Raw genomic sequence first — 21916 nt, 5'->3', positions numbered from 1 at the left:
GAGACATGACAGCTCATTAAAGCAGGCTTGAGTTACAACACAATAGTGTGCCCCCGCCTTGCTTTCAAACACACAGGGGTCACCTCTGCCAGACACGAACCATTAGTCTCTCTCTCTCTCCCTCTCACTCTGTCTCTCACGCATGTAAATAACTACTCTAGAGGAGTAAAATAAAGTGTGGATAGACATATTAGTCATTTGGGATGTGTTTATTTGCAACAGTAATACATTGTGGAATACGTAAGATCAAAACAAAAGAGAAAAAAAGCAAAATCATCTAAAAATCCACTGTAGGATGCATCATATTCATAATGATAAAAAAATGACGTGTCAATTTTGACGCTTAAGAAACCGTTAGCTGAGGTAAAAGTTAAAACAGGGTCTAGAAATGTTACGGACTCAAAAACAACGCTTTCCCTTTTTAAATCCATTTCACTTTTTGCTCAATCATTTTGTTTGTTAATCAAGATAATCAACACCAAAATCAATAAGTCCAAAAATTCAAAATAAATAAAAGAGAAATCAAATGAGGCAGCGGACTGGAGGCCATAAAATAAGGAGTCACTGGCTTCGAGTTGAGGCCTGGATGCAGATGTTCTGGAACCAGAGAGACGGATAGCCCAGCGGTGGGGATGTACCAACGAACGACTAACACCCCCCCTGGTGAGACGCTCATGTACAGCAGGGTCACTGGACTCAGGAATGGGACGCTACGAGGTGGGCGGACCGGGCGGGGGGTTGAATCAGGTAATGAGGATGGAGCAGCTAGGTGTGACAGAGCGGGGGAGAGGGTTCTACACGTGATGGGACGTAGAGCAGGAGAGGGGGTTCTACAAGTCACATGGCGAAGCGGCTGCTGTCACATGAGCAGTCATGCTAACTTTGATACACTGGTGCAGTGTAGGGGGTAATGGGACCTTATGTTGGGCAACAAAGGGTTAAGACGAGAAACAAGGGTGTTGTGTGAAACGAGGCTCAGGGGACTGAAGCCAGGGGTGAGGGTTGGGGGAGGGGGCGCTTTGAGACAAGACCCGGAAACATAAGTAGAGGACGAACGTTGATATTGCTTGGGTAAAATCTATAAAGAATTTGCATAACGGAAGCCTTCCTATTTTATAGCACAGAAGTCCGCTGGACCAAATGATTCTTGTTATCATTATTTACAAAATGAGCTTGGCAAACCATGGATCAGATGCCTTAAAGCCATGTACACTCTATAACTCCTATAGAGCTGCCCCCGGTGGCCGGATTTGACTTATAAAATAAAAAATCATTTTTTTGTCTTCATTTATTTGTTCATTTCTTTTTCATTTGTATTGTACAAAAGCTATAGAGAGTGAACAGTTCAATCACAGAATCAGTTTGATTTGCAACATCCATGTCTTCACAGATCCCATTCTGTAGCACGTCTAGTCCTCTGGCCTGTGTCCAGCTGGCCACTTACACATGTTTGGCCAATCAAATGTTTGCGTGTGTGTCAAGTGGTATTTTGATAGGTGTATATGTAGTAGTGTCTGATTTTATTATTTGAATGTGTGTGTTTGTCCGGGTGTCTGATTCACGTATATGTATGTCTTTCTGGGTCTTCGTGGGTGTAGGAGTGTTGAACACCAACATATTGGCTCTGAACCGACACACGTCCCCTGTGCATGTCTGTGTATGTATTTGTATGTGAGTCGCTCCAGTTGTCCTTTTCTGCATATTGATCCAGCAGACACTCACATGTATGGGGAAAAAACGAAACAAAAAAACGCCCGACCAATCAGGTGGAGGGATCTTCCAAGCAGAAGCAGTAGATTTGTCCTGGTAGGCTCATTAGAATCTAGCTCCTCCACTGGATCTCTGCTACACGCACTAATTCATTTGCGTGTACATAAAATATGGTCGCTCTTATACCTTCCAGTCTCAGTGTGTGTTTATGAGTTGAGTAGTGTAGTCTGTGTTTGCCGCGCACATGCACGCACGCACACACACACACACACACACACACACACACACACACACACACACACAGAGACACACACACACACACACACACACACACACACAGAGACACACACACACACACACACACACACACACACACACACACACACACACACACGCATAGGTGGATGGATGAGGAGTCGATCTGGCCACAACTCTGGTATGGGAAATGTCAGAGGTGGAGGAAGAAGAAGAGGTGTAGGAGGAGGAGCGAGTAAGAGAGAGAAGCAAAGAGAGAAGGGGAGGGCTGGATGGGTGTAGGTGGAGCAGGTCTATCTGTAAGTGTTGGCCCTTGGTATTGGTACAGATTGAGGAGCAGGAGGGAAGAGCATTTGGTGACAGATATCAATCTCATATAAGAGGAATCAACCATAGGTCTTTCTATCGCTCTCGCTAACTCTCTCTGTCCTTTACAGGGAGAGCGAGGGCAGCCGAGATGAGGAGGAGGAGGCGGAGGAGGAGATGAAGGTACGTGGGCTAGAGGAGCTTTCTCTGGGGAGGTTGTTAGACATTGGAGAGGAGGAATGGCAGTGGTACCGTGCAGGGGCAGAGTCGGGCTTTATACACTCCCACACCCACACACACACAGACACACACACTTGCACAAGCACATACACGCACACACTGAAGGTTTCTGTTGGTTTGCCAATTGCTGGTCTGGTTCTGACGTCTCTTGTAGCTTTTTTATTTTTTCCCTTTGTTGACCTGGGCATAGAGCGGGTCCTTCCATTTCTGGGGGAAAAAACATGACAACAGCATTAGAAAAAAACCTTGAATATACACAGAGTCACAGAGTCGACTAGGTCTACTCGACTTCACATTAACTCACAGAAAGCAATGTGGTTATTATATTATTATCATTATTATATTATATATTTTTATATATAAGTGGTTATATTGTTTCAACTTAGCTACCAATGCTAGGCCTAATATCCTCCTGATCAATTAAAATATCTTATTAGCTTTCATTTCTACTCTGGCCAGCAGGTGGCAGTAGAAGACTGGCGTCGGTTTTCTCAAAAGTTATCGCTCAGTTCATCGGTGCCCATGTAGAGCTCTCAGAGAACAACAGACCCTTCGCTCATAAAACCTAATGTCTGTATGTCTGTGGCTGCGTGTGTAATTGGTATTGAGTTTCTATGTGTGGTTGCTTGCCATTGTGTGTGTGTGTGTGTGTGTGTGTGTGTGTGTGTGTGTGTGTGTGTGTGTGTGTGTGTGTGTGTGTGTGTGTGTGTGTGTGTGTGTGTGTGTGTGTGTCTGGGTGTGTCACATTGTGAGAATGGAGGAGCATGTGCCAACATATTGGTATCTGTGTCGTGTGCGCAGTGATGCATTTCCATCCGCGTTCCCTCTTCATTCTGTCTATCCTGTGCCTTATGAATCAGTGACAGGCGAGAAACAAGCTGCCTAGTAACACCAGTTTGTGACTCACTGCGTCTATTCTTTACTCGAAACCCCAAGCTAGCTGAAAACCGCGCTTGACAATGCAAACCCCTGCAATCGGAGCACATACGACTTAAGTAATCATGGGTGTGATTATCATACCCATAATTACCAATCGATCAATCTGCCACCATCACAGGTGGATTGGAGGCTCATGACTGGTGATATGATGATTTCCGGAAGACCTCTCTTTCTCCCAGAGGCCCAGATTGCTAAGAGTATAGCCTGGTCTGTTTACAGGTCGTTCAGACCTGAAAACCTTAAAATCGTATTTAAGAAAATTGTACTGCAAATGGAGTTAGTTCCTTAAAGGTCCCCTGAACCTTTTCCCGTATCATTCAATATATTATGTTTTTTTCTCAGGCTTAGCACTGATTCTACACCTTTATGTTAATATCACTGTATCATTCTATGAATATGTAAATTGGAAAACGCCCCCATGTCCTCAAAAGCTAGTGCTTAAATGCAAAAAACAATTCCCTCTAACAAACATCAGCAACATGTTCTTATAAAAAAATTCAAAAATATACAATGGAATGTTTTGAGGGAGTGGAAGGACTTTCCAAGATCAGCGTCCTTGTCCAAGTTAATCACATTTTATTTGGTGAATCGAGTAGTACAATGACAAACTATTCAATCATCCTTGAACCAAAAACTTTTGAAGAATTACTAACTTTCCAGTCTTTTGCATTATTTTTGCACAGTAGACACTTCTTGAATCAATGTGCGGCATGACATGACCACCAAAACCAAAGCGGTTCTGCAGACCAATTCTCATTTAGAGAGTTAAAGTTCATGCTATATCGGAGTGATGCTCAAACGCAAAAAAAGCTGTTGGAGCTGAAGGGTAGTTATGGTGGCATTTCGAGAGGCTTGCCAGACCCAGACAGTCAGCAGAAAGGAGACGCCAGCACCACTGAGTGACTGAGAGAAAGAAGAGTGACAGAGAGATGCTGAGAGCAGCAGTGACAAGGCCAAGCATTCCCAGAGCGCCCAAGCTCACTATCCGGCACTGCGCCTCTACATCATTCAGTCCACGCTGCCAACGGTGCTGGAGGAGGTGATGGAGGAGGGGGAGGAGGAGATTATGGAGAAGGAGGACGCGGGAAAAGGAGGGGGATGAGGAGGTGGAAGAGTAGGGGGTGGAGTTGGCTGTGGTTGAGGTGGTGGAGGAGATGAGGGTGGAGGTGGTGGAAGAAAGGGGGAGGAGACGTAGTTGGGGGAGAAGGGGGGGAGGGGCGGAGCCGTTGGAGGTGAGGAAGGTGGAGGGAGTGGAGGCAGAGGTGGTGGAGGAGGCGAAGGCAGAGTTGGTGTTGGATAATGTGATGGATGAGGAGTGAGTTGAGAATGAGGTGAAAGAGGCAGAGGAGGAGGAAATGGAACAGTATGTGGATGAGGAGGGGGAGGGGGTAGAGACAGGTGGTGGAGGTGGACGTTTGAGTTGTAGGAGCAGGTGGAGGTTAAGGTAGTTGAGAATGGGCTGGAGATTGAGGTTGAGTAAGAGGAGGAGGGAGGGGAGGAGCAGTTAGTGGAGAGGGAGGTGGTGGAGGAGAAGGGGCTCGAGAATGATTTAGAGTAGGGGTCTTCAAAGTTTTCCAGGCCAAGGACCCCCAAACTGATCGAGCGATGGAGCGGGGACCCCCTACTTATGTATTGTATAAAATTGTGTTTTTTCTTAAACTGGTCCTATAGTGCCATGCATAAATGTACCTTGTTATTTTGCATTCAATACTAAGATATTCAAATAATACACAGGTTCATAGATTCATGCTTTTATTTTAAACATGTGCAAGGTACATTGAGTAGGGTGGCCATGCAACAGCCATTCATAAACATAACATAACATAATAAACGGATACCTGCCAAGATCACCAATGTCTGTCAATTGCATGTAATGTACATAAAAGCTATTCAAATTGACATTTTTAAAACATAAATGTGTAAACGAAAATTTGTGATGCATGTTAGTGTCATTTAGTGACTGATTCGCGTCTTTCTTAACACTCTGCAAGTGGTCCGGTAACTTATCAACCCCAGCGTGTCCGGTTGCTAAGCGGCGTCAACGTCTTTGGCGGACAATTTCTCTGCTGATCGCTTATTTTCCCGATAATGACCGGCGTTCTGTACATTATCCCTTACATAACAGCACTCTCTCTCTCCCATCAGTCTTGTCTGTGCACTTTCATCCAAATACGTATTGTTTGCGGCGGAGGAGGGGGTAGATATAAGGACCGGACGAGAAACTGACGTTGCTGTGCTGTCCTTCTTAATTGAAGGAGCAGGCAGAGAAAAGCTCTCTCCTGCTAGAGTGCTCGGTCCAGATGTGTCAGGTATGCGCGAGAGATATACAAACATACGGTTACCACTTTTGTAAATGCCATATATACAGTACATTCCACATTCGGATCGCATGATAGGAATAGATCAATTCCGATTAAAAATCAGATCAGAAGTGTCCAGGTAAACGCGGCTAGTGTGTTGGATTCATGTTAATGTGTATTTATAGACATTTAAATTTGTGGAAAAATTGAAATGAAAAAAAATAATCTAATCAACCATAACTTTCGCGATCCCCCCTCCCCCTGCAGTACCTCCGCGGATCCCCTAGGGTTCGCGGACCCCCTGTTGAAGATCTCTGATTTAGAGGATTAGGAGGTGGAGGAGGAGGTGGTGGAGGATGAGGAGGTAGGGAAGGAGAAGGTGGTGGAGGAGGAATTGGTGGAGGTGGTGGTAGGGATGGAATTGGAAGAGGTGATCGAAGAGGAAGTGGAGGACGAGGAGAAGGAGGAGGGATGGGCTGCTTAATGGAAACAAAAATCTGAGCCTAATAGGCTAAATATCTGGTGTTCATTATGCCTTCATTCTTTCAATATAAAGGTGAGTGTTGTGTGCAGCAAATGTTTATTCATTCATGTGTGCTTTATTAGTGTGTGGATTTGTGTATATGTGTATGTGTGTGTGTGTGTGTGTGTGTGTGTGTGTGTGTGTGTGTGTGTGTGTGTGTGTGTGTGTGTGTGTGTGTGTGTGTGTGTGTGTGTGTGTGTGTGTGTGTGTGTGTATGTGTTTGTGTGAGAGAGATTGTCTGTGGAATATGTGGTTCTCTGCATGTGTGTCTTTCCTCATGTGTATTTATGTGCATGAGTGCGTGTGTGACACCACTGGACACCATGAGATCAGCCAACACAAAAAAAAGAAAAACACTTACTCCCGCGAAAACCTCAACACATGTACGTCCGGCCCCTACTGTTGGACGACAGCCAACCACAGACACAAATACTCACACCTACACACAAACTCACACTTTTTTGGCTGCAATCCGGGCACAGGTGGCTGTGGCAGCAATCACAGGTGTGTTTGGCTGGGGAATAACTAGGTCTAATGCACAGGTGTGTGTTTGTGTGTGTGTGTATGTGTGGTATGACTGTGTGTGTAGGTGTGGCTGTGTGTGTGTTGTGCGTGTGTGCGTGTGTGCATGCATATGTCTGTGTGTGTGTGCATGTGTGTGCATGTGTGTGTGTGACTGTGTTTGGGCGTGTGTCTATGTGTGTGTGCGTGTGTGTTCGCTTGGCAAGGTGTCTTAAGTAGTTGTGATTGAGCACATAAACACCATATGGATGCATCTTCATTAGACCCGAACCAAAGAAGTCCAGTGTTCCTACCTACAACATCACAGGAACAAAAACGACTTCCTTGAGGTCGCTTCAGTTTCCACCCCGCACAAACACACACACACACACACACACACACACACACACACACACACACACACACACACACACACACACACACACACACACACACACACACACACACACACACACACACAAATGATATTTTAACTCAAACCTCTCAGTGTGACAAGCTTTAGTTGGGTTCACGTGTGGGATAAGGGGCGCATGGGTTTGTGGAGCTACACATCAGAGACACTAGTCACCACTCTCCCTTCCACGGCCCAAGATGCCATCTCCCCTTCCCCCTTCAGTGGGGGTGACGAGGAGGCGTCTTGGGCTTTAATTAAAGCCAATTATGTCCGGGCAGTCATTAATCCTGGCACCCCAGCATTAACTGATGAAAAGATAATCATTAAAAAAAAAATCTGTGTGGGACTGGCTGCCAACAGCTATCATTAGGAAGCTGCTGTATGGAAGTGTGTGGGCAGGGGGGGGGCCCCGCACAGACGGCGGTTCGGAGGCAGGCACCAACATGGCTGCCTGCCCGTGTGTATGAATTTGGACAGAAATAGTGCAAGGGTTATGCCGTCGAGGCTGCACTTGTATGCTTTTGCATATGTGTGTGTGTATGTGTGTGCGTGGGTGTAAATCGTGTCTTGACGCCGCTCTGCATATATTGTACCGATGGTCTCCTAGGAGGAAACAAACAGTCTGTGAGCACAACTCTTTGCTATCAGGTCATGTGAGCTAAGGCCCCTGAGGTTTTGTTTATAAACTGCCTCCATGAGCCGCTCTGAGTCTACGCTGCGTTAAGTCTTCAACTCTGCGTTGAGTAACACGGCAGTCTTTTCATGTTTTTATCAGTAGGGATGATGTCTGTGCTCTCTGCCACTTACTGTTCCCCCGTCCCTCTAAAAGAATGCATACGCTGTGTGTCACATTGCATCGCTAAACGTTATGCAATATGCCTGAAACTAAAACGACACGGCGCGTCACTTGGGGTTAACCTTAATCACCAGAGATCAGCGTATCACTGACAAAACCAGCCAATGACAAAAGACACCATTGTTCCCAGCAGTGCACTTTTGCTGATGATCTGTAATTAACGGTTGCGTTGTGCTGTGAGGCGCACCGGACGGGCCTTATAAAACCAGGGTGTGGGAGCAGGAGTAGGAGGTTACCGGGGTACAGTCGCTCCAAAGCGAATAGGGATAAATATTGGATGGCTATACATTCGGATTAAAGCAGGCTTTGTGGGATCATTGCTTCGCTGTACAGTGGAATACTCACGAGGGTTGCAAAATAATAATTCTAATAATAGTATTAATAATAATAATATAAAAAGATACAACTTAACAGCAAACAGACATAGCATAGCAATGAAAAAACCACACACTCACGCACAACACAACACACACCGACTTCATTGACACACACATGCACGCACGCACGCACGCACACACATACACACACACACACACACACACACACACACACACACACACACACACACACACACACACACACACACACACACGCAGGCAGGGAAGACATGTTTGATAGCAGGCAAGGATAGCGGGGGTGCAAGAAACAATGAGGAAATTCCAGTGAAGGTTAAAAAAAGAATCAATGATGGCAGTGATGTGACAAAGAGGCAAGGCAGAAGGCGGAGGACAGCAGAGTGAGAGAGAGTGAAAGTCAGAGACAGGGAGAGGTCTGCATCCTTATGGAATTTAAAGTGGTGGAAGGAAGAGAAAGAGTCGATACCTACCCTTCCCTGCGGTTGTCTAGCTCCCTGCCTCTGGACTGGCCTGGTCAGGACAAGGCTCTGTCGTCTCGCTGGGGCAGGGAGAACCAGAACTACACGCCTAGACAGCAGGAGAAGTGAAGCGATGCGGTGGCCGGCGAGGAAGAAGAGAGGGGGAATAGGAGCGGTGTGTGGAATGTTGCGTGGACGAGGGAGAAGGGAAGGAGAGGGATTCAGGAAGGAGGAGTGTGGAGAAACAGTCGGTGGAAATGTAGATTTGAAAGAAGAAGAACCGAGTTTGTGAAATAGGAAATGGAGGAAAAGAAGGTAGAGAAAGGAAGCAAACAGAGGAAGAATCAAGTTGAAGGAGGGCCGCAGCAGTTCTGAGGACTGAAAATGGCAAAGGCGTAAACAGGAGCTGAAGAGAGAAAGTGACCATCGAGAAAAGGGACAAAAAGAACGATCAGAGATAAAAACCACTGCTCATCTCCAACTCTCAGACTCCCATTCAAATATATTGACAGCCCCACACCTACATATCCACACATGGAAACACACACACATAAGCACACACACACACACACACACACACACACACACACACACACACACACACACACACACACACACACACACACACACACACACACACAACACGCATACGCACACACACACACACACACACACACACACACACACACACACACACACACACACACACACACACACACACACACACACACACACACACACACACACACACACACACACACACACACACATCCAAACACTGAAACTCACACAGTGAGTGACCTATTATGAAAGCCTTTTAGTGTTCATTCTATTGATTTGCTGCTTTCCCCTGAAACACTTTGGCTTTTCACACCCCATATTGTAGGATGCTGTTTATTCCCACTTCTACTTGTTCTGTCCTTTTTTCCCCTTCTCTCGGTTCCTGGGTAACCTTTCTATCTCTCCCGTCCTCACACGAATCAGCGCGTGGGCGGCAGTGGCCCCAAATGCATTATTTTCCTTCCTTTCCTCAAGTCTCGGAAAGGTTCCCCTTCTTTTGAGGTTGTGGCATTTTCTAGAATGTGAAAGCTCTTGCTTTCTTCTTCCCTCTGTAAGTCTTTTCAATAATGACTGTATGAAAAGCGTTAAACCAACAAGACAAAAAGAGAAGCATAATAAAGGTAAAACAAAAAAGTGCTGAAAGGTTGAGAGACGCAATGGAGGGAATCCAAGGAGAAAACAAAAAGGAAGAAAGACAGGCAGAGAGACAAAGAGAAACAAAGTAAGACAGAATGGGCTAGAATCTCGAGCCTTGCTTTGGATTCTTTCCGGAAGGTCACACAGGCCTCCTACCCCTCACCGGACCCCCTCTACACCTCTTCACCGCTCCCTTATCTCTCCCTGTCTATTTCTGGGTCAGACCTGGTTGGCTTGGACTGAATAAATATAAATTGCTGGGGTGAATTGGGCCACTAATTCTTCTTCATGTTAGCCAGGAAGAGCCTTTCCATTCATTTGATGTATAGAGGATACCAGGCTCATATTAATAAACACTTAATGATGTCTCTGTCCATTCCACCAGCTCACTTAACGCCCTGCTAGCTACATACACACACATACACTCATTCAGACACACACACACACGCACATGCAAGCACACACACACACACACACACACACACACACACACACACACACAAACACTCACACACATACACACCCACACACACATGCAAGCACACAAACAGACAAACACACACAGACACACACACACACACACTCACACACACACACACACACACACATCGACTGGTGCACGTCCCCTTATCATCTCCCGTATAAGGTGGGCTAAAATCCCCCAAAAAGGTTCCTCATATAATAAATAAACACATAGACACACAGTCACACAGACACAAACACGCACACACATACACACACACACACACACACACACACACACACACACACACACACACACACACACACACAGGTCTGCCCCTTAATCAAGTAGAGTGATTACCTGGCCTGCCAAAGCTTTAACATGGGCTATTTATCAGCTGATGACACTAGCATTCACACACACACACACACACACACACACACACACACACACACACACACACACACACACACACATGCAAACACACACTTACAGGGTCCTCCTCGCCACTGCGACTAGGGCTGCCCTCTACCTCGCCAAACGAGTCATCCGTAGGGGGGTCCGTTGCGTCGGTTGGGGGGTCGCTGACATGTGAGGACTTGGAGGGGGAGCTCTGCCTGGGGGCCGATGTTGGCGCTGCGGGATGGGGGAAAGGATTAGCTGTACCTCAGGCCCAGATATACTTACAACCAATCCAAATTGCCCTTTTCGCCAAGGCTGTCGAAGTGCTTTTCGAAAACATAAATTTCCACAGGGTACAATATAGTCAGCGCGATGTGTGGGCAGTGTGTTTGATGTCACCAGGGGTATCCTAAAATCTCCATTTAATTGTATGCCTCACATTCTAAGAAAGTCTTGCCTTGAATTGTTTCCTCTCCAAAGTGCGGGTAGCCCCAGTCGATGTTTTACCGAAATCAGATATGGGGTCCTCATTGAAGTCGTTTTTGAACGAATTGCAGGCAGTGGTATATTAGGGGGGGTTGATTATTTTGACTGAGCAGCACCCTGGTCAAAATGCAGTGATGGAAGCCCAATGCCTCGTTTTGGACACAAACCTGCCATTTGTTTGTGCCGTTTTCAAGGAACTATGAACATAACTCAATGGGTTCCGTGGCATAAGCACTTAGAAATAACACTATCTATAAAAATCTATTTGGCTATGTATATGGTATATGATGTCAATATATATCCTGTCTATGATACATTGATACGTTGACATATATTCTCCTTCTGCATATTTGTGTGTTGTCTGTTTCGGTTCATGTGCGGTTTTCCAGCGTGTGTTTAATATGCGTTGTGAGTGACCATGTTAAATAAATGAAGTGAATAACGGTGAAATGCCATATGTTGTCAATTGGCGTCTTTGCAAGTATTTGTTCATGAATGTGTTTGTGTGTGTGTTTGAGCGTGTGTGTGTGTATGTGTTTGCATGTGTGTCTTTACGTGAGTTAGTGGAGGGCGTTGTAGAGGTGACAGGTGTCAGATTCATCTGAGAAATGTCAAAGTCGTCACAGTCGTCTGTGTCCTGGGCGGTGCCCACGCGGTTGAAGTAGCTGCTGAAAGCATCAGAGGTTCCTGCTAGATTGGGCTGCCCCATCTTCGGGCCCGGCATGGCTGGAGCCCTCGCCAGGGGGAAGTCCTGTCACCAAAGAAGGTTTTCAATAATAATAAAAGGGTATTCAATAACAAGCTGCACGGGAGGTCAAAGTTAATGACGAATGAATGTATTTCTTTTTGTATAACTGATAGAACGGGATTCGATTTTTTGACTAGTGATTGGCAGATTGATGTTAATTTTTTGTGTTAAAGTTTATTATCATTTATTATTTAATGTTTATTATATATTATCAATGGAAAGTTGCAAGAATCTAGATGTCTCTGAATATCCAAACAAAAAAGGAATAGCTGATATTCAGAGATGTTATTCAGGCAGAGGCCCTCAACAAAGGGGCTAGTAGTTTAACAGCCTTCGGCGGAAGCGACGGAAGGCTCAAAGTAGTCTCCTACCTTAAACATCTCCTTGCTCATCTTCAGGGCGGCACGTTCCTGGCGCAGGGGACTCGACAGTGCCGATGGCGAGAGGGCCGATGCGCCTGCGGTGGCGGTGGTGGTGGCGGCGGCGGCCACACCTGATTGGCCGTCACCGGTGGGGGAGGGGATGGCCGCCATCTGGGCCAGGGTCTGGAACATGGCGGCAGGCAGGGGCCCCACGGGCTGGCCAGGGAGGTAGGCTGTTGGAGGGAAGGCTCCGGCCGCCATGGCCGCCCACTGCTGCTGCGTGGCGGGGAACAGGTTGGCCTGGCCCCAAATAAGGGGCTGGCCCCCCGGCAGCACCTGGCCCAGGGGAGACTGCACCCCGAATGCCAGGGGGGCCTGGGCGGCGAAGGCCTGCTGGGACCAGTGGGCTGGAGGCACGGCTCCCATGGTCACATAACCTGGTGGTCAGGGTGAGACACAAACAGCTGTAAGAAACATGAGCTAGGAAGTATAGGCACAGACACGGGTACATCCCTCATGTCTGGGATGTGGAGCAGGGAAGAAAGGGGAGCAGAATATTAATTTCAAACACATACACAATGCACTATGCACACACTAGCATAATAACCAACGCATCATCAAACAGCGCTGGCCTACTTTTGGCCTGTGCCTAATGCAGTGTCTGTTAATGGTCTTGGTGAAGTGACTGGGATAATCCCTTTTTGTGAGGCAGGCCTTATGAATGGCCAGACCTCTCTATGTGATGCACTCTGACTGATGTACAGCACAACTATTCTCTATCTATCACACTTGCACGCTGCCTCTCCTGCCTGCACCACCAAATGTTATGATACAGAAACAGGGCAGCACGTAATGCCCAGAGTGACCTTTATACACTTACACCTCCTTGGCAGATCGTTAGGAGGGGGAAAAGGGAAAGTGTGAGGGAGAAGTGAGTAGAAGGGATTTGATGGGAGAGGAGAGGAGAGGAGAGAGAAGAGGAGGGGAGAGGGAAAGAGAGGATTTAATAATAGCGGAGAGTGGGGAAGTATGGAACGATAGATATGTAAGAAATTGGAGAGGAGAAGAGAGGACTTTAAAGGCGAGGAGTGGAAAGGACGAAACATGTTTATAATAATGTCTGAGAGGAGGAGGAGGAGGAGAGGAGGAGAGCGCAGCGCAGCAGTGTCATCCACAGAAGCAGCGTGCATACCAAAGAGTCTCTCCCCCAGCCATCCCCACATGTTTATTACGTCCCTGCTGACCGGCCCAGTTAAACTGAGCCAAAGGTAAAGCAGAAATGCCCGGGCCTGCACTAAATGAAGCATTTTATATTCAACGCATGGCAACCTCTTCTCCACTTCCCCAACCCTCCCACCACATCAAACTCCACATCTCCATTTATCATCAATCCCTCTCCGGCTCTCTATCTCCCTCCTACCCACCTACCTGCTTCTGCCCTTCTTATCTTAATCTATTTTCTCTCTTATGTCTTCCTCCTGTTCAACTGTCCTTATCTCCAGATGTGTATTTGTTTTCTCCAGCCCTGTGTGTGTGTGTGTATGTGTGCAGACGCGTGCTTGTGTGTCTGTGCGTGAGTGAGTGATGCACACGGAGCAGGGTGTTACCTGAGGGCAAAGAGGTGGGGCTGAAGGAGGCAAAGAGTTCTGATGGGGGCTGCAGGCCCAGGGAGGGGTCTAGCAGGGTATTGGCGGGAGAGGCGGGGGTCTTCAGCCATGACGTTTGGATGGAGAGAGGAGAGGGTTGATCAGAGAGCAGACATGTATTCATGACAACAACAACCACAATGTTTTTGTCCTGAACATGCACAGATGTATGTAGGTCAGGAGAGTAGAGGCCCCCAACACAAGATAAGAGGAATGTGAAGAACTGCAGCATGGGTATTGCAGTTTTCGTCCTCTGCGGATCCACATCAATGGATGCTGCCCACCGCCAGGAAAATAAGTCAACGGAAACAAACATTCTACTCACGGATGGAGAGGTGATATCCGGGGGAGTGGACATGTCTCCAAAAAGCTCTAGTTGGTTAATATTCTGAGAAGCAAAAAAAGCACAGAGGAATTGGCCAGGTGTCAAGAAACTGATGGAAAACAAAAAACAAAGAGAAAAACCACACTAACAGAGAGTATTACTCTGGGGTCATATATATTCATTCCGTTGCAACATGCACAGTGTGTACAGTGTAGCATGCTACAGCGAGGCGCGCAGCACAGCATGCGTAGGAGGAGGGCAATGTGCCCGGTGCCTACCTCTGTACAGGACAGTGACAACCACATCCCCACACAGCAGAGGGGATGATGAGGTCATGGGGAGATGGGGCAATGGAATGAAATGATTGGTTAGGCTGGCGTGGTACATCGGATTGACTCTAACGCTGGGTCCAGTTCTGTGTACATCCCTCAGCCCGCAGCTGACGGCAACTGATGGATGTACACAAGAACCGATAGTCACTTTTTATTGACCTCTTTTGGCTTCTTTGTTGAAGGAGGACGCCATCTCCATGGCAATTCCCTAAATACTCCCTTCTTGTTCTTTGGCATTATCACATGGTGTGTCCTAAAGGATAGGGATATCAAAGGACCGGATAACGATAGTAAGGCGTTTATATGTGATCAGCCTTCAGACGGTCTGCACTTCCCTTTCATACTTAAACTTTTTCTCCTCCCCCCTCCCCCTCCCCCCATCATCCCCCCTCTGCGACCATTTCCTTTCATCTCTTTCCCTTTCCGACATTAATAATATCTTAACCCCCGGTGGCAAGTTAAGGGAAGTCTATTTTTAGTAGTTAAAAGGAATTTAAGCCCTGCACACATGGTCAGAGATTAGCATAAATCACAGATGCGGGTAATTTCTTTTGAGATAATGAATGTTCTTGGAATATCTCCTTTTGTCTCACTAAACTCATAGGTCACACATAGACCGGAAACCTCTTCTTGTCTGTCTATCAGAAAATGGATCGGCGAGCGTACTTCTAAATGAGGACAATGTTTGAGAGAGAGAGGGAGCGAGAGACAGAGACGAGGTCGCTAGGAGACGGTAATATAGGGCGATGTCAACCCACAGCATTCTATGGCAGATATATATCAACCCTAGCAGCACAATACACGAGATACCTCCAATTGGGCAATTACATCGTTTTTTTGCGCCGCAAACAGAATTTGCCAAATAATTGAAGAGCATACATATCCTTTTTCTTTGGTAACTGAATAATTACAGACTGCTAAGTCAATATCTGAGCCGTCGCTGGTAATCCACTAACATAATACATTGTTTCGGTAGAATGCTTGCTACTGGCATTGGCTTTACGAGGCGGAAGTAAATATGAAGGACGTTTATGGATTTATGGACTGTCTCTATACACCGGGGCCTTGGTCCCAGCCATGTTGAATGATGGGGTAAGGGGTGGACAGGTCACGGTCTGCAGGGTAATGCCAGGGTCTTTATGAATGTGTTATTAACATGTGGATAGTATCTTGACTCTCTGGAATGAACCACTGACCCTGCACAAACCTCCACCCGCCTCACCCTTCATCCCCATCCACCACTCCACCCGGTATTGGCCCAGACAAATCTCTGATGGACACAATGACCTTTGCGTGTGTTCAGAGCGAGAAGCACCGCTTGACGTTTGTGTGCGGTGATTTACTTCTCAATACGCCCCACTTACCTCTGCCTCAAGTTGGTTCAACCTCGTGTACACACACAGTCACATACACAGAGGCACATCCACAGACACACACACACATACACACATACAGACACCTACATAGAGACACAGGCACGCACACACACACAAACAGACACACACACACACACACACACACACACACACACACACACACACACACACACACACACACATACACACACACACACACACACACACAATGTCACAGATATACAGGTCGCTACGCACACAGGCACACACTCATACATACATAGGCAGTTACACACACACAAACACAGGCCCACACATACAGGCATGCACACACATACACACACACGCACACACACATACATTCACTGTCAACTGCTTCTGGCAAGGAAACTTTCTATGTGAACCCTTATTCCTGATTAGATCTGGTTGCCATTGAAATGCCTCCAGGGGGTCAACAGTCAGGGGTGAATCACAATGTTCATATTTCATGGCAAGAAGTAAATCGAAGGATTTACTGAGGTGGGGGGAGGTGGGGTTGGAGTTCAAAGGAGCAGTTGCCAGGGGCAACCATAGAGTAAAACCCTTTATCTTTCAAGAGAAGGAAGGCAGGGTTGCTGGTTCCATACCTGGGTCACCATTCCAAAGGTTAAATCTATCAGGTCTGCCACTGCCCCCTGTGGCTGGGCAGGTTCAGGTGGTGGTTCTGAGGATGGTGGCTGATGATGATGACGATGATGATGATGATGTTCATGGTTATGAGAAGGTCGTTGCTGCCCGTTCTGCAATCACAACCCTTTTTATTCAGATGGCACAGGTGAATGGACAAACAGATGTAATAGACAGACAATAAAACTAAAAACAAGCTGGCGACACAAAAACAGTGTGGTTCCGAATACACATGGAAAGAAGAAGGAAGGCAAGAGGATGGTGTACAATTTACTTTTGGTGGATAGCAATCACAATGCCTTCACGTGTACAAAGGCCCTTTTAGAAACAAACGCATACACACACTTACATACTTGCACTCACACACACACACAAACAAGTACACACACACACACACACACACACACACACACACACACACACACACACACACACACACACACACACACACACACACAGGCCCGCCGACAGGGGGGGACAAACGGGTACGTTGTCCCGGGCCCTGGACTGGCCCTGGAATGGGGGGGGCCCATAACTGGACCCCCATGAAGTTGGGATTAATTATTGTATGTATACTTCAAAATGTGTTGATTTAGAGAAGAAAAGTGCTTTATTTGCATTCAATTAATGACTCCTAGATTGTTTGCCTTCATTGCCCTTGAAAAAACGGCCAATAACCCCCTATCACCCCTATGGCAAAATGGTTTGGTCTTTGGAGAAGAAAAAAGACGACATCATTCCATTAGTGGTCAGTGCGCGAGTCAGGAGCCCTGAAAAAAAAAGAAAGGCGAAAAAGAGAGGAAGAAGCCGAAAGCCTGAGGGGATCTCTTTATAAATATTTCAGAAAAGACTCAGGTGATGCTGCAGGTACCAGTAAAGGCAGCTGTGCAGCACAGCCAGGTAAGACGGCCAACTTTTTCCAGCCCCGTCGTCAAGTAACACAGGCACAGGCGGCGTGTCAAACATATTAGCGCAGCACCACATGAGCAAGTCACACGGAGATCAATATCAGACAGACAGGGGGCATTGAATAATTTGATAACCACAACGGCTTTATTACACTGTGTTTCATACGCCTATATCTAATTGAATCTTAGAATATGCACATTACCCCGCAAATAGGCCCATGTCCAAATCAAATGTTTCAGGCAGGCACGCGCTGCGCACTCCAATCAGGCTGAATTGATTTGAGAATCATTCCCAGTCAGCTGAATTACAGCCAGTGTAGTCTCGCAAAGCCAGACCAAACTACAGCAAGTACAGCCAGTGTAACGCGGCTCATGGTTTAAAATAAGCCAGTGGCATGGCAACATGTGAAATTGCCATTTAGATAGAGTTGGATGTAACGAATGGGTTATAAACGTGACGTTTTGGGGTAGCCTGTAACTTAGTTTCTGATTGCCGTTAACTTGAAACTCGCCAGATGAATGGGCTCCGCCTTGTTCCCCAAACATTCTCTGGAAGTTCAGCGGACATAAACGCGGGTCTGGCGATAAATAAAAGTACCCTTGACATGATTCCCCTTGGTCAAGTGAAAAATGGTCGATGAAATGTGCAGTTAATGAGCTCTAAGTGAATACAATAGCGTGAGTTTTATTGTGGTATGATTCTGAAAGCCATAACTTCACTCAGTCCATATCCATAGCCTATCCAATTAAAGTTCTAAATAATCCTTTTGGTTTATCCGTAATAAATGGGCTTGTCATCCCGACGTCATGTGTTTGGGAGCTGCACAAGGGAATTCTGTGGTTGTGTTTCGGCGTTTGACAATTTTGGGAACAAAAAAAAAAACCTTAGATTTTTAAACTTTTGTAGTCTTTGGGATAGAGTTAGCCAAGTTGATCAGTCTATTCTTTTCTGTGTTAATTTATACGAAATGGGGCTTCAGAGCATTTATGGGGACCTCTGCATTTTTCTCAGGATCTACCTGTCCAAGCCTGTGTGACTATTGGCTGGAAGTGAGCGAGCCTTCAGCAAATTTAAGCTAATAAAAAACTACTTGCGCTCAAAGATGTCACAGGAGAGGCTCAACGGGCTGGCAATGCTTTCCATAGAGCACAAGCTTGCAAAGAAGCTGGACTTCAATGACCTCATTGATGACTTTGCCACCACAAAAGTCTGACGCATGGCATTTCGCACCTAAATAGTTGCACACAAAGTTAATGTTAAAATGTTCAAATAAATTGTTTGTTGAGTAATGAGTATTTTTTTGAATTTCCGTCATTTAAGGGTAGGGTAGGGACTGAGAAAGTAGAGGTGTGTGTGGTTTTTTTTTGGGGGGGGGGCCCATTGAGAGAATTTTGTCCCGGGCCCAGCCAAACCTGTCAGCGGCCCTGCACACACACACACACATACACAGATTTACCACATGCGCAGGAACACACACACACACACTTACCAACACCACTACATACACAAAAAAAACATTTGCTAAGGTTTTTCTGCAGACCTGTCAAGGAGGATCTTCTCAGACACAGAGACCTAACTCAATGGTTTGAAGTGGTTTTCACACTACTTCAAACCACAGCGCTCTGAGCGGGTTTGAACCCCATTGTTGCTGTAAAGCCTGCTACCACGATGTACGGAACCCTGGTGAGCGAGACAGAAAGAAGGACATGACAGCCAGGCAGTGATGTAGCGAGAGGCTGGATTGTAAACCACATCGTTGGGGGAAAAGTAGTAGTAGGAGGAGGAGGAGTTGGATAAAAATAAGGCTCCACCCATCTTTGCCATAACGTTTCTCTATCGCTCTTTAATCACCCCTCCTCTTTTATTTTCAGGTTCCCCCATCAATCTGTTTCTTTGTCCATCCCAGCCTTTTGATCTCTGCCAATTGGCACTCCACCCTGCACATCATGCCTTCCCCCACCTCACTGCTTGCCCCTTCATCCTTATCGAAGAGGATGACACTTATCAATTAGCCATCTCAAGGGAAACGGTAATTACCTGGGCACGTGTGTTCCACGGACAATTAACACAGCCTTGTTAATTAAAGCCACTTTGCTGCACCCCTGCAGTCTGACTGATCACTTTGCGCAGACACACACACACACACACACACACACACACACACACACACACACACACACACATACACACACACACACACACACACACACACACACACACACACACACACACACACACATATACACACACACACACACATGCACACACACTCAAACACACCCACACTCAAGGTTATTCTGAGGTAAACCTTATTTTCGGCCAGTACTCATTCACAGTTGTGCTTTATTTATCAACCCACCAGTGAGCTGCCATGATGATGTGCATAGGTTGACCTCCAAGTGCAGAAACGGGAAGTCAACGTGATGCAGTAACCCTGCATGTGTTACCTGCAGGCGCAAAACATGTCTCATCTAGTTTTACTGTGCGGGTCAGGATACATTACCTGGATGGACTACCCAACCCCAAAAATGTAAATAGAACAAGAATCCGTAAGTGTGTGAGTGAGTGATTAATGACGTTATGAAGAGATTTGGATTTTCCTGCAAGCTAAGGTTGGAAGAGATAATATAATCATGTTTGGAGTTGAAGTGAAGCGAGGGAGATGTGGGGTCATATCGTTCAGCTAAGAGTCAGAGATATAAACATTGGATTTGTTCGTTATGATGTACGCAGTGCCACGCTATGTACATCAGGTAGCCTAGCATCTCACAACACCAGCAGGTTGTGAAGGATGGGAAAGCAGAAAGAGAGAGAAAGAGAGGGATAGAGAGAGAGAAAGAGGGACAGAGAGAGAGTAAAATAGAAGAGAAAGAGAGAGAGAGAGAGAGGGAGAGAGAAAGAGAGAGAGAGAGAGAGAGAGAGAGAGAGAGAGAGAGAGCAAGAGAGTAAGAGAGAGAGAGAAAGAGTGACAGTGAGAGAGAGAGAGAGAGAGAGAGAGAGAGAGAGAGAGAGAGAGAGAGAGAGATAGAGAGAGAGAGAAATAGGGATAAAGAGAGAGAAAGAGGGATAGAGAGAGAGAAAGAGGGACAGAGAGAGAGTGAAACAGAATGACAGAACGAGAAAGAGAAAGAGAGAGAGAGAGCAGGAGAGTAAGAGAGAGAGAGAAAGAGTGACAAAGAGAAAGAAATATAATGAGGGAGGATAGAGAGAGAGAGAGAGAGAGAGAGAGAGAGAGAGAGAGAGAGAGAGAGAGAGAGAGAGAGAGAGAGAGAGAGAGAGAGAGAGAGAGAGAGAGAGAGAGAGAGAGAGAGAGAGAGAGAGAGAGAGAGAGAGAGAGTCCCCATGCCGTAAGCCTCTTAGTGGAGGCAGAGGGATCATATGGAACCACAGTGGTGGGAGACTGAGTCCCAGTGTGCCCCATCTGACAGAATAGATTTCTGCTTGGTTGCTGAACCACTAGAGCAGTGCAGCTCAGCACCCCACCCAAGACAGACAGGCAGACAGACAGTGGGGGGGAGGAGGAGGCACCCTGGACGGACTGCAGGACCACTAAAACAGACGCGGTGCCCTGGTAACAAGGGAAGTAGAGAATCACACACTAGTCATTAAAGGCTCATGAACGCACACCGACCCACACACCGACACACACACCGACACATATACCCAAAAAACATTTAATGTGATTTATGCAAATCAGACCTGCACATATACTTCATATGACATGACACATCGAGAAGGCAGTGTTCCACATCCCATGTGATTGCTTTGCATCCATGAACCCCAGCACATCCGTATTGTTACGTGTATCAATGTCCAGTAAAGCACCACAGCCAATGACAAAATATCCATTCTGAGCAAGCAACAATAAGATCATGCGGGCACATATTACATTCACTGGCAGCAGCGAACCCCAGACTGGCATGCTATATCAAGACAGCTCCCATGCAGTCACGGCAGGAACACATGGAGAGAGCCGGACACCCTCACCTAGCTCAACATGCACAAGCACATACACACACTCACACACAAACACACACACAGGCCCAAAGCACAACTTGGAATACGTTCAAATAAGGATGGGAGCCCAATAGACACACACACACACACACACACACACACACACACACACACACACACACACACACACACACACACACACACACACA

At 46.5% G+C, this 21916-nt stretch overlaps 1 protein-coding gene across 13 annotated transcripts in view; it reads right to left on the bottom strand.

The window, feature by feature from the left end:
- Window positions 1-190: 190 nt before the first annotated feature.
- The window catches only part of dab1a (DAB adaptor protein 1a), a 161341-nt gene continuing 139615 nt past the window's right edge, over window positions 191-21916 (bottom strand). For 7 of the 13 annotated variants that reach the window (XM_060066872.1, XM_060066871.1, XM_060066875.1 and 4 more), the window contains 8 exons: window positions 16802-16954; window positions 14489-14551; window positions 14125-14224; window positions 12527-12954; window positions 11963-12158; window positions 11013-11155; window positions 8872-8968; window positions 191-2718 (listed from right to left, as the gene is read on the bottom strand). In XM_060066872.1, coding sequence (XP_059922855.1) covers window positions 8888-8968; window positions 11013-11155; window positions 11963-12158; window positions 12527-12954; window positions 14125-14224; window positions 14489-14551; window positions 16802-16954 — 1164 coding nt within the window. In that variant the 3' untranslated portion in view covers window positions 191-2718; window positions 8872-8887. Of the gene's footprint in view, window positions 2719-8867; window positions 8969-11012; window positions 11156-11962; window positions 12159-12526; window positions 12955-14124; window positions 14225-14488; window positions 14552-16801; window positions 16955-21916 lie in introns of all 13 variants that reach the window. The other 6 variants (XM_060066878.1, XM_060066881.1, XM_060066882.1 and 3 more) reach the window with 3 other exon arrangements.

Source organism: Gadus macrocephalus, chromosome 12 (genome assembly GCF_031168955.1).
Source record: "Gadus macrocephalus chromosome 12, ASM3116895v1".
Classification (NCBI taxonomy): domain Eukaryota; kingdom Metazoa; phylum Chordata; class Actinopteri; order Gadiformes; family Gadidae; genus Gadus; species Gadus macrocephalus.
Note: the sequence above shows the minus strand (reverse complement) of the source record. Positions and strands in the feature narration are given on the sequence as shown.